Genomic DNA, 13,493 nt, shown 5'->3' on the forward strand with positions numbered 1-13,493 from the left:
ATAAAAAAAAAAAAAAAAAAAAAAAAAAAAAAAAAAGATTCTTAAACATTTTTGGCAGGTGTTGGGACTGGTGGTGAAATAAACTTTTAGTAAGGAAGCCTCCTGGATCATATGCTCAAGTATGTGTATAAACTGTTTTAAAGTTCTATAATCCTCAAGAGTCAAAATTCTCTTTACAAATATTTTATGTAAAGATGGGAGGACAAAGAGGAAAGAAAACAATATGAGAAGGAAAGCAGAGAGATGTAGGGAAATAAATAGCTGTGGGTGGGAACGCATGATTTAATTTCTCCGTAAGTTTAATTATTTGTAATTATTTTCCTATGACTTTATCTTAAAGAGAAAGGCAACTTTGGGATGCTCAGAAATGTCATGTGTTAATGAATCCGCTTTTATGTAAATATATACTGATGTTGTAAATTGCATTGAGCATATTTATACGAAGAAATATTTGTCTACTTGAAACTCGCATTTAATTGGGCATGCTGTATTTTGATTTGCTAAGTCTGGGCTCCCAACACGAGTGTATGGACGGTGTTCCCTGCATTCTTACTCTCCATCTCTGGCCACAGTCATTGCTGTCCTCTTCCTTAGAAGCTACCAAAACACTGCCACCCCAGCAATTGCTTCAGGGACCCACCATGGGCAAGCTGAATCCTGTGCCTGGAGTTTGGTTCTTGATGCCGTTCAAGCAGTCAAATGCTAATTTCCCACATTGTCATTCATACATGGTCATCCGTGGAGATTACTAAGCTCCTGTACCTCACTATGTCTTGTGAAAGAGCTGTTTTACTTTGTAGGATGGCATGGGAGGGAGGCTGGCCACGAAGCTGCTCCCTGTTCCTTGTCTCTGACCCCTGGCACCTACAGTCATTTCCTCCATGAGAGCTTTTCTTGCCAATTCTGCTCAAGTCTAGCAATTGGCAACCTCTGGGCCTGGCCCTCCCTCCCCATCAGATGTGCACAGGCGTGTGGAGATAGGCTCAGCCGTCTGGGATTCCTCTATCCTTCCTCCTCCCCCAGCTCCCAGTCTCAGACCAGATAAGTTCCCATTACACTGCAGAGATAAGGCTAAAGCAGCTTTAACAGTCGCATGTGTTTAAAACAATATTATTATTGGACTAAAATCTTCTAGTAACAAAGCACCCACTGCTAGCTTAGGCATAATGTAATACCACATTTTGTTGGAAATTCAAATGTGCCTATGAAAAAATGTCATGATATTATATTATATAACTATACCTTTTATGGCTAGAAGACATATTGCCCTTTGTAATATAATAATAACAATAATAGACTGTGAGGTGTGGATACTGGATTGCATGTGGGGTTATATAATCCTAGAGAGCATTTGGGAGTTATCAGTGTAGCCCATGTTGCCTGTGCTTCTTGGCAGATCTGATTGGACAGATGATGAATGGATTTGCTGATCTCTCCCTTTACCTTCCTGAACTAACTCTATTACCTTTGGAAATGCTGTTTGATGACCTGATAACACAAGAATTTATAGTGCGAGGCTTACCAGATAATAAGTTGTGATTCTCTAATACCGTATTTACTCAATCCATCACTTGGAGCAGAGCAAAGTGATTTTCTCCCAAGAGTCCAGTCAGTAAATTTGCAATGGTGGCTTATGATTCCACGTTAACATTGTTGATTTGCAATTTGAATTGTTTTTCTCATTAAGAGACAAGAACTGGCCCCAAAACACAAGCCCTGACATTGTGTTCTTGTGTAACCAACAGTTGTCACTGCTCACCTGAGACATACGGACCCCAGTGTGCATCTAAATATGATGACTGTGAAGGGGGCTCTGTGGCACGCTGTGACCATGGCATCTGTGAGGATTTAGTCCGAGATCAAGCTGAAGAGGTGGGTTCCTTTCTCAAATTTGCCACCTTGCAGAGAGCGATGGTTAGTAGCTTCTCCTCCTCCTATACAAGCACTGCCTAGAGCTTGCAGAGGTGAAGTCACTTCCTGCCTGTAAGTGGGGCGTAGGCGAGGAGGGGAGATGAGATATGCAGGAAAAGGACCCAGAGATTAAGATGTCATTATGTAAAATAGGACCTGTTTTTTTTTTTGTTTTTTTTTTTTGAGACGGAGGCGTGGTCTGCCACCCAGGCTGAAGTGCAGTGACACGATCTCAGCTCACTGCCACCTTCAACTCTGGGGTTCAGGCAATTCTCGTGCCTCAGCCTTCTGAGTAGCTGGGACTACAGGAGCATGCCAACATGCCTGGCAAATTTTTCTTTCTTAGTAGAGATGGGGTTTCACCATGTTAGCCAGGCTGGTCTTGAACTCCTGGCCTCAAGTGATCCACCCACCTCAGCCCCACAAAGTGCTGGGATTACAGGCATGAGCCACCCTGCCCAGCTGAAATAGGACCATTTTTGTTATCCCATCATGACTCTCTCTGAGATAACACCTTCTCTTGTTCTTTTAAGTGTTATTTTTATCAGTGGCAAGACACAGGAATATAAAAGGACCAGTCTTGTTGGCAACATGTGGTTTCCAGGAGTCTGATTTTTCTGTCCTGAGTCTCTGGAACTGCTGCAGACTCTAAAAGCCCACTCCTCAGACAGAATGCCCCTCCATGCCCTGGGTCCTGATGACTTTGACTCCTGACCCTCAAGGTTGTCCAGTCATGGCTGGCTCGGCTCTTCATTCTTTATTTTTAGTTCTATTTTTTTCTACCCATGTGATGGAAAATAGTTCCCATCCAATAATGGGGATGGAAGGGCTGAGGAGGTGGGTAGGAGGAGGAACTTTCCAAACAAAAACAAACAGAATTGATTTTCCAAGGTCTGTGCCTACGTGGGTGTTTTTCTCTCTAAAAACACAGCAGGCTGAGTTGATTGACTTTAATTATATTGACTTACAGTTCTTGATTGTTGTTACTCTTTCCCTGGCATCTTGGGGAGAAATTATAGGTTGCTTTTACTCTGAAATAAAGACGTTTCCCTTTTTGCATGATCTGGTATAAATGCTTAATCATATGGGAAGGAAAAGAGAAGTCACTGGATTGGCCTTATGGAAATGAACGTTAGAGGATAAACAGTTTGGGGCTTGATGAAATTTTTACAGGCTTTTCTTGATGATTTTCATGATTGTCTTTATTCATGCTGTTGTCATCCTGCCAGCCCAAGTACAGCTGCATCTGTGATGCTGGGTGGATGTCTCCTCCGAACAGCCCTGCCTGCACGCTGGACAGAGACGAGTGCAGCTTCCAGCCCGGGCCTTGCTCCGCGCTTGTGCAGTGTTTCAATACTCTAGGCTCTTTTTATTGTGGGGCCTGTCCAACAGGTACATTCTCAGGGCCTTGTGTCCGGCTCTGCATGCCAGGTTGGCGAGGTGCCAGACCCAATTTTCTTTCAATCCTGATGAGTAGGAAGACCATTCCCAGGAGGTGTTCAAATCCATTTTCATGTCCCAGTTCACTAACTTCTACTCAAGACTATCTCACTGCTATCCCAATTCCACTACAAAAAGGGGAGGCTTGTCCAAAACTGTGCTAGAGTCAGACTTTGCGACAACGTTAGCCGTAGAATTTATAAGTTAGACATTGCACTGCAGTGACCATCAACTGACTAGATGTGAGATCAAAAGAGATACTCTAGTCCCACCTTTCAGACTAACCAGATGTTTGTACATATGGGGAAATCATTTGACCTCTTTGCATCTCCCAACAGTCCAGCAGCTCTTGCCTGGGTGTGTCATTAGAGTAACTTGTGGTCTTGATGTAAATAGAGATATCCAGTTCCATCACAGCCCCACAGTGACTGCATCTCCAGGGACACTATATGTTGAGTCGCAGAAAACATGGATTCCGTGGTCAAAGACTGCCTGGGTTTGAATCAGAGGGCATCTCTTGCTTTATGAGATAATCATCTTTCATTCCACATATATTATTTTGTGGGATGCCTACTATGAGCAAAGCACTGTGCTGGGTGCACCAGTAGGCGATTAGCGAGACCTCAGGGAGTTTACAAGGTTAATCTGCACTCTTAGGAATGGGGCACAAAGGTGATGTAATAGTAGTAGCTGTTTGCTGTTGTTGCTGTTGTTGTTGTTGTTTTGAGACAGAGTGTCTCTCTGTCGTTCAGGCTGGAGTGCAATGGCACAATCTCAGCTCACTGTAACCTCCACCTCCTGGATTCAAGCGATTTTCCTGCCTTAGCCTCCAAAGTAGCTGGGATTACAAGGGCAGGCCACCACTCCTGGCTAATTTTTGTATTTTTTGTAAAGATAGGGTTTGCCATGTTGGCCAGGCTGGTCTTAGACTCCTGGCCTCAAGTGATCTGCCCCCCTTGGCTTCCAAAAGTATGAGCTACCACGCCCAGCCTGGTTTTTATTTTTTAATAAAGTGTTATTAAGGCACTGTATAAGCAATTTTTAATTCTTTTAAGTACAATAAAACCAAGACATGGTAAGAATAAATATTACTCACATTTTAAAATATGTGAACTTGAGGCTTAAAGAGGTTGAATAACGCCCAAGGTCACATAGCTTTACAGATAGCCAGGATTCAAACCCAAGCTGCTTCTCGCCAAGAAAGCCCACACACCTAATGCTCTGTGTCGTCATTTTTGGTTTAGTGGTTTTCTGCATGTAAATATTTAGATATTGTAAAACTGGAAAGAAATGGAAAAAACCTATAAAGACTCTTTACTTCTTAGTTCTCAGGGGCAAGCACAATTTGCAAGCAGTCACATTTTGAAGGTAATTTATCATGGACAATCTTTAAAAACTATAAATCAGAAAATAAATTATTTAGAGGATTGGCAATGTGTTTTTACATTCTTTTTATTGTTACAGAGGAGAAAGAGAAACAATTTTTTTTTTGTTTTCTTGTTTATCACCCGATTTTTCCTGAAATATATACAGGTAGTAGTTATATTTTATAAGCAGCAAAGCAATATATGCTGCTTATAAAATATCACTACAAAAATTTGGAAAAAAATAGAAAAAAATACCTTTGATCTTATCACAGAGAGGACCATGATGAACATTTGGGCATTTTTTTCTTCCAACTTTTCTTAATGTACTCATTTTGTCATGAACAAATATGATAATTTTCTGAGGTAGAGTCTTAGAATAGGATTCTACTTAAAGAATATAAATATTTTAAGTCTTTAAAGATTTTAAAGGACTTGTATAATTTTAGTAATCTAAATTATAAAAGTAATACAGACAGTAATTGAATAACATGGGAATGACTAAAGTAAAATTATTAAATCTCATCTTCCTAATGACACCATTAGTCATTTATTTTCATTTGTACAAACACATGCACGATTTTAAAAAATTCTTTCCCAAAATTACGAGTATGAGCCCAATCCTCCATATTATTTTAACAACTAGCCCTTTTTATTTTTTCTTTTGAAACGGAGTCTTGCTTTGTTACCCAGGCTGGAGTGCAGTGGTGCAATCGTGGCTCACTGCAACCTCCACCTCCTGGGTTTGAGCGATTCTCCTGCCTCAGCCTCCTGAGTAGGCGTGTGCCACACGTTCAGCTGATTTTTTGTATTATGAGTAGAGATGGGGTTCCACCTTATTGGCCAGGCTTGTCTCGAACTCCGGGTCTCAGGTAATCCACCTACCTCAGCCTCCCAAAGTACTGGAATTACAGGTGTGAGGCACCATGCCCAGCCATATTTAATACTTTAATTAATCTATATGTAAAAACTATTTCAATGTGTGTGTGTGTGTGTGTGTGCATACGTAGGTATACAGGTGTGTGCATATTAAAAAGTGTTTTTAGTATTCAGTCACAAAGATGAGTCATAAGGTGTTCAGCTATGCTTCTGTTGATGATTAAGGAGTTTTTCCCTATTAAACAATGCTGCAATAGACATCCTCTTACCCACATTGTAATATACTAGTAGTTTTATCACAATAGGTAAGTTTTAATAAACACAATTGATAGTCAAAGTGTATGTATTTAAAAAATTTTAATGAATACTGCCAGAGCTTTTTCCAAATAGGCTGTATTAATTTAATGTCTAACTGTCATCATATAAGAGGAGCCCATTTGCCCACCTTGTTGCCAGAATTTGATTTTAAGAATTCAAAACAACTCGTGTTAATCTGATAAGCATATCTCATTTTTATTTTATAGTTCCTTAGGTGAAGAAGATTTTTATATGTTTTGACTCTTGTATTTCTTCTTTGTTGACTTGTCTATAGAGCTAAACTTTTCAATCTTCCTGTTTTTCTAGGCTGGCAAGGCAACGGATATGTTTGCGAAGATATCAATGAATGTGAGATAAATAACGGCGGCTGTTCTGTGGCTCCACCTGTTGAGTGTGTGAATACACCTGGGTCTTACCACTGTCAGGCCTGTCCACCAGGTGCTGCCTCAGTTCAGTGCCAGCTTCCTGACTCCAATGCAGGGAACACCGACATAGGAATACAGGACCTTGTGCTCCATTTAAAATATGATTTCTGGCTGGGCGCGGTCACTCACGCCTGTAATCCCAGCACTGTGGGAGGTTGAGGTGGGCAGATCCCATGAGATCAGGAGTTCCAGACCAGACTGACCAACATGGTGAAACCCCGTATCTACTAAAAATACAAAAATAAGCCAGGTGTGGTGGTGCATGCTTGTAATCCCAGCTATTTGGGAGGCTGAGGCATGAGAATTGCTTGAACCCAGGAGGCGGAGGTTGCAGTGAGCTGAGATTGTGCCATTGCACTCTAGCCTTGGCAACAGAGTGAGACTCTGTCTTAATAATAATGATAAAATGTGATTTTTGTCTGAGGAGAGAAAATAGCACAGAAAGTTTTGCTTATCTTGTGAATTCAGGACACATTAGTACAACTCTACGATAAGAAAGAAAAACATTTTGAATATCAGTGGAAAACAAGATTTACAAACTGTGAAATAGGCACTGAGATAATGCAGAATTTGAAAAGTTTTCTGAGTGGATCACAGACTTACGGCTCTGTTGCCCTCACAAATAATTTATTAATATTGTGCACTCCTGAGATGTTTTGCATATCAAGTTTACTAAACCACAGGCATCACAGTAGGCATATATAGTAATTGTTCATTTTCCTCCTTTTCTGGAAAGAAGTCATTTTTGTTATGCCATAATCTAAATTGAAATACTATCCAAGAAGGTCAGGGAGTTCTAAGGGATAAACTGAAACCTTGTATGTTTTAATAACATGGAGCTACAGTACTTTGGACTTCTATAATAATTGACCTGTAAGAACATCAGAGTCACTGTAATGTAAAAATATTCACTTTCTTAGTGTCAGCACTTTCTATGTCTACCAGTAGTTTTATACAGATTTCTTTCATTAGAAACAACCCAGAACATTGTTTGTGAAATCAGGTGACTAATTCTTGTTATTTTTCTTATTTGTGAAATTTCATTCGTTGATGACATTTTATAGTAACATTTTTTGTTTTGATGATGGAGGATCCCTGATTGATCTGTTTCGTGATATTTGAATCCTAGATAGGCATTCTCCTCTGATCTGCTTGACATTGTTCCTTATGGCCCTTGCTCTCATCAGGGTACCAGGGTGATGGAAGAGTGTGCACATTCATAGACATCTGCTCAGTCAGTAATGGAGGCTGCCACCCAGATGCATCATGCTCCTCAACTCTAGGTAATGACTCATCTCTCTCTTTGGCTTTGGATATTGTAATATGACCCTCTAAACCAATTCAACATCTTAAAAACAAAATCCGCTGTTCTCAAAATTATTATTTTGACCTTCAAACCTAAAATTAATCCATGTCATAAAACTACAGATTTGGATTTCTTAAAAATGCAATGAACTATGCTCTTTAATGGTCTGCTCTAATTTAGGAAATAAGGTAATTAAACCAGCTAATTAATTAATGATTATTCCAACAAGCCGGCAGGAGAAAAGGAGGAAGAAGGTAATGCCACGTTCTTTTAAGGAACTCTTCCATTTCTGTGCCATTGCTTAGAACTGAGCCTCCTGGCTAACCCTGGCTGCAAAGGGAGGTTGAGAAGTACAGTCTGTATTTCAGCTATAATAAGGAGTTCAGAAGGAAGGAAGCAGAAAATGTATCTAGGGTGACAACCAACAGTGTTTGCAATGCTGCATAAAAGGGTTTAACCCTGTTATTTAACAAAATATATACTGCTAAACTTTCTCCAAGAAAGGTTGTATCAGCGTATGTATTATCGATAGTATATGAAAATACACATTTACTCCATCTTTGACAATAATAGATATTATTATTATTTTTCTTCTTGGTCAATTTTATAGGCAAAATGAGTTTTCCATTATTTTCATTCGTGCTTTTTGATTACTCATAACTAATACTTTCCAGATTTTCACTGGCCATTTTTTTTTACTTGTTCATGTCCTTTGCTCACTTTCTTTCTTGTTGATTTGTAAAATTTCTTTATGTACTAAGGACATGATCTCATTATCTGGCTTATGTTTTATAAGTATTTTTCCTGGGGTGGTGTTTTTCTTTTAATCTTGTGGTGGCATTTTCTATTCAGAAGTTTAGAATTGTTATGTAGTCAAAGAGATAAATCTTTTCTCTTATTATTTCTCCCTTCACAGTCATGTTTAGGAAGGCCTTCTTTACTTAACTGTTTAAAAATTGTCAAGCACATGTTCTTTTATATTTTTATGGTTTCTTTTGTTTTTTTTTATGGTAAGATATTTCATATTTATATTAAATAGAGATCTGGCTTGGTATTTTCTCTCAAATGAGTGGACCCAAGTCCATTTCTTGAGATAATCATATCTCTTGCTATTTCAAGATACCACCTTTATTCTTTATTAATTTGTCATATATTTTCATATACAGAAAGGAATATATATGTATATGTAAACACACACGCACGCGCACACACACACACACACACACGTGACTAGATACTTATTAAATGATTATCAATGTACCAAAGTGGTTAGGAGCACGATTTCTAGAAAAAGATTGCTTGTGGTTGGGTGCAGTGGCTCATGCCTGTAATCCCAGCACTTTGGGAGGCCGAAGTGGGCAGACCACCTGATGTCAGGAGTTCGAGACCAGCTTTGCCAATATGGTGAAACCCCCTCTCTACTAAATATACAAAAAATTAGCTGGATATGGTGGTGGGCTCCTATAATCTCTGCTACTCAGCAGGCTGAGGCAGGAGGATTGCTTGAACCCAGGAGGCGGAGATTGCAGTGAGCTGAGATTGCGCCATTGCACTCCAGCCTGGCTCCTGGCGACAGACCAAGACTGTCTCAAAAAAAAAAAATAGTGTGAGAAGTTTTGGTGCTGGTATTTTGTTGATGTATTCACATATCACTTATTTATGTTACTGTATTATTTTCAATCTGTGGTTTTATTGCAAAAATATTTTAGACACTTGAGTTTATTCTGTGATGGCTAGCCTGTTTGAAACTGGCAGCATACAATCTGCACATCCACATAACTGGGGACATATGACCTGCCCGTGTAAACTACACTCTTGTGCGGATGTGCTGTAGGCACCCTGCACACGAGGGGGCTGTGTGCTTGCTGGGCTCCTCCTCATTCTACCTGTGTGTCCTTGGCCAGAACAGTCTGTCTGTGCTCTAGCTTCATCTGTAAAATGGGGGTTATAAAAGAGTACCTATCTATACCTATCTATAGGCCTTTTTTTTCTTGAGATGGAGTTTTGCTCTGTCACCCATGCTAGAGTGCAGTGGCAGGATCTTGGCTCACTGTAATCTCCACCTTCTGGATGTGATTCTCCTGCCTCAGCCTCCTGATTAGCCTGGACTACAGGCACACCATTATGCCCTGATAATTTTTTTATATTTTTAGAAGAGACAGGGTTTCACCATGTTGTCCAGGGCTGGTCTCAAACTCCTGACCTCAGGTGATCCACCTGCCTCAGCCTCCCAAAGTACTGGAATTACAGATTCCATATGGCTCTTTTTTAATTAAAAAAATTTTTTTTTTGAAATGAAGTCTCACTCTGTCTCCAGGTTGGATTGCAGTGGTGCAATCCCGGCTCACTGCAGCCTCCACCTCCTGGGTTCAAGCAATTCTCCTGCCTCAGCCTCCCAAGTAGCTGGGATTACAAGCGTGCACCACCATGTCCAGCTAATTTTTGTGTTTTTAGTAGAGACAGGGTTTCACCATGTTGGCCAGGCTGGTCTCAAACTCTTGAACCCAAGTGATCTGCCCACCTCAGCCTCCCAAAGTGCTGGGATTACAGGCGTGAGCCATCGCACCCAGCCTCTATTGGGGCCTTGAGAGGATTAAATCAGTCAGTGTAAATCCGGTGCTTGCAACAGATGTTTTCATCCTAAGCATCCCCTTTTCTGCTGTTAACTCTTCTGTGATGAGGAATGTCCATCTCGCCCAGGCACACCTCACCTTTGTGCACAACTCAGGACCATCTGACATATGGGCTGACAGTACCCATGTCAACACAATACTTCAATAACATATTGAAGACATTTAATGGTTTTCTTATTTTAAGATAAGAAATACAAAAATAAAGATTCTAATGTTTTCTCCTCATACCTTGTTTTGTCTGCCTGTCAAAATATACAGACTGGATGTTGGTGGGTCCTTGTCTAGACAGCAGATTCTGAGTTTAGATGCTGCATCTGAACAGAGGAGGAGACCTGTACTTAAACATTTGTTTTTATTTCTGAACAGGTTCCTTACCTGTCTGCACCTGTCTCCCGGGTTATACTGGAAATGGTTATGGGCCAAATGGATGTGTGCAGCTCAGTAGTATTTGCCTAAGTCACCCCTGTCTAAATGGACAATGCCTGGTGAGTCCTTTGTTCTTCCTATGGACAGAGAGTACCTAAAAATAGTTTTAGTTTCATGCCTATAAAATGTATCTTTATGGGATTCAGGAATGTTAAGATAATGAGTCAAGTTTCAGATAAGGAACTATCTAAAACTCTCAGATAAAAGGTAGATAATGATTTTAGTTCTCAGGAAAAAACAATGAGTTAATTTTTTGTGTCAGTGATTTACAAAGTACTAAAGCAAGCCTGCAGTTTGATCTAAATAACTCTGACTTAACAATGACCATTTAAACTTATTAATAACAAGTTAGACTACTAGAAAATATGCATAAATACATGTGTGTTTTTGGACCTGTTAAATATACCGATAGCACTTCATTCCTCTTATTTGGATTGATTCAAGTTTAATGTCTATCCCTTTTTTTACAGTATTATGTGTTTTTTTTCCCTTAGGACACAGTCTCTGGTTATTTTTGTAAGTGTGACTTAGGTTGGACAGGTGTCAACTGTACAGAAAACATCAATGAGTGTTTGAGCAACCCCTGTTTGAATGGAGGAACTTGTGTTGATGGCATCAATTCTTTCAGCTGTGAATGCACACGTCTCTGGACTGGACGTCTCTGTCAGATTCCCCAGCAAGGTACAGTCAGCGTTTCTTATGCTACAGATGCTCACAGTGTAGCAGCAACATCCTCTAATGAGTCCCTCAGCAGATTCCTCTGCCGAATCTACTTTCTTGTCCAGTTGCTCAGATGCTGAGAACTAAGTCTTTCCTTGCAGAAATGGTGTAAAATTCACAAGGTAAATATCAATCTCACTGTAAGCCAGGAACTTTTCTTCCAAAGAATAATTCAATTAGTATTTGCCATTTTCACTATGTCCTTTTTGAAATTAAAGCATACTAAGGTATTGCCTTCTCTCTCTTCTTTTCTTTCTTTCTTTCTTTCTTTCTTTCTTTCTTTCTTTCTTTCTTTCTTTCTTTCTTTCTTTCTCTATGGTTTCCTCCCTCCCTCCCTCCCTTCCTTCATTCCTTCCTTCCTTCCTTTTCTTTCCTTTCTTTCTTTTCTTTCTTTTTTGCTCTTGTTGTCCAGGCTGCAGTGCAATGGCATGATCTCAGATCACCGCAACCTCAGCCTCCTGGGTTCAAGTGATTTTTCTGCCACAGCCTCCCAAGTATCTGGGATTACAGGCATGTACCACTATGCCTAGCTAATTTTGTGTTTTTAGTAGAGATGGGGTTTCTTCTTGTTGGTCAGGTGGTCTTGAACTCTTGACCTCAGGTGATCCGCCCGCCTCGGCCTCGCAAAGTGCTGGGATTATAGGGGTGAGCCACCGTGCCCAGCCTGCCTTTTATGATTTTCTAAGGGGAAGTTTTCTGAGGAGTAGCCACTTAATTTCCCTAGAATACTGCACTTAATCATGTTGCTCTCCTGTTCCAGGATACACAGTGGCTTCTTGTTGCCTGTTAAATAGAGACTGGGATTATTTTTCAATGAACTTATATAACTGAATCTCACTTGATCCATCTAACCTTATTTTTCACTAATTCCCTAGAAATGCCTTTATCAAGCAAGTTTTCTTTCACCACCAGACCCCATGTGCCACCATGAGTATTTCCCACTATGTTCATTTATTTGAGATATTTCTCTTCATCAGCCTCTGCAAATGTCTTCCTTGTTTCCCATCCAGATGTGTCTGTCCCTCGGTACTCCCCCTTCAACCTCCTCCATAAAATCACTTTTGACCCTTCTACTCCTCAGTTAAGACTCCGGTTGTGGAGTCTTAATGCTCCACTTAATGCTTCTACTGTCCTTAACATATAACAATCTCTGAATGCATTTATTCAGAGATTGTTATATGTTAAGGACAGTAGAAGACCCTATGGAGAAATATGGAGGCGTAAAATACTGTCTCCCCTTATGATCTGCTCACCTTCCAGTTGAGGAGACAAGGCCAACTCCAAATGGCAGAACAGATACAAGAATTAAAGATATGAGCTACGTCGTGTGGGGTGAAATCGAGTGTCACCGGCACATAGAGAATGGGAATCAGTGAAAACGTAAGACAGGGGCAGTTCATGGAGCAGGTGATGAGGCGTCAGCTGAGCTTTGAACAAGAGGTGGGATTTCCATGGACGCTGACAGAAAAAGGGGACAGAGAAGAGGGAATGGCAGGGCTTTATGTCTCCAACCTTCATTATTCAAATTTTCTCTAAATATTTCGGCAGCAGAGTTACAGTTGCCCAAGCTCTTCCTTTCAGGAACGTCTGAAAAGCACAGTTCATCTTTTCCTTTGCAGTTTGTGGAGAGTCTCTCTCAGGAATCAATGGAAGCTTCAGCTACAGGACCCCGGATGTTGGTTATGTTCATGATGTTAACTGCTTCTGGGTTATCCAAACTGAAAGGGGAAAGGTAAATGCAGTAACTCTGGCCCAAATGCTTATTATATGTGTATCTATAAATATGGAATATGTGTATATATTACATAAAGTACGTACAATGATAATTCAACTTTCATATATTGAGTGCTTACTAAGTACTGAGTGCCAGGATTTTGGCTAGACATATACCTACCTTTCTATAACCTTACGTTAATTCTTAGAAGTAAGTAACAAGGACCAAGTGCGGTGGTTCACACCTGTAATTCCAGCACTTTGAGCGGCTGAGATGGGTGGATCTCCTGAGGTTATGAGTTTCAGACTAGCCTGGCCAACACTGGAGAAATCCCATCTCTGTTAAAAATACAAAAAA

The 13,493-nt window shown here is 40.3% G+C and overlaps 1 protein-coding gene across 2 annotated transcripts in view; it reads left to right on the forward strand.

Annotated features, from left to right (window-relative positions):
• The window catches only part of CUBN (cubilin), a 305,685-nt gene that overhangs the window by 25,741 nt on the left and 266,451 nt on the right, over nt 1-13,493 (forward strand). For both annotated transcript variants that reach the window (XM_037739008.1, XM_017529781.2), the window contains exons 7-13: nt 1,746-1,872; nt 3,141-3,303; nt 6,219-6,350; nt 7,525-7,620; nt 10,643-10,761; nt 11,197-11,383; nt 13,042-13,154. In XM_037739008.1, the coding sequence (XP_037594936.1) occupies nt 1,746-1,872; nt 3,141-3,303; nt 6,219-6,350; nt 7,525-7,620; nt 10,643-10,761; nt 11,197-11,383; nt 13,042-13,154 (937 nt within the window). The remainder of the gene's footprint in view (nt 1-1,745; nt 1,873-3,140; nt 3,304-6,218; nt 6,351-7,524; nt 7,621-10,642; nt 10,762-11,196; nt 11,384-13,041; nt 13,155-13,493) is intronic.

Source organism: Cebus imitator, unplaced genomic scaffold (assembly GCF_001604975.1).
Source record: "Cebus imitator isolate Cc_AM_T3 unplaced genomic scaffold, Cebus_imitator-1.0 Scaffold61, whole genome shotgun sequence".
In the NCBI taxonomy this organism is placed as follows: domain Eukaryota; kingdom Metazoa; phylum Chordata; class Mammalia; order Primates; family Cebidae; genus Cebus; species Cebus imitator.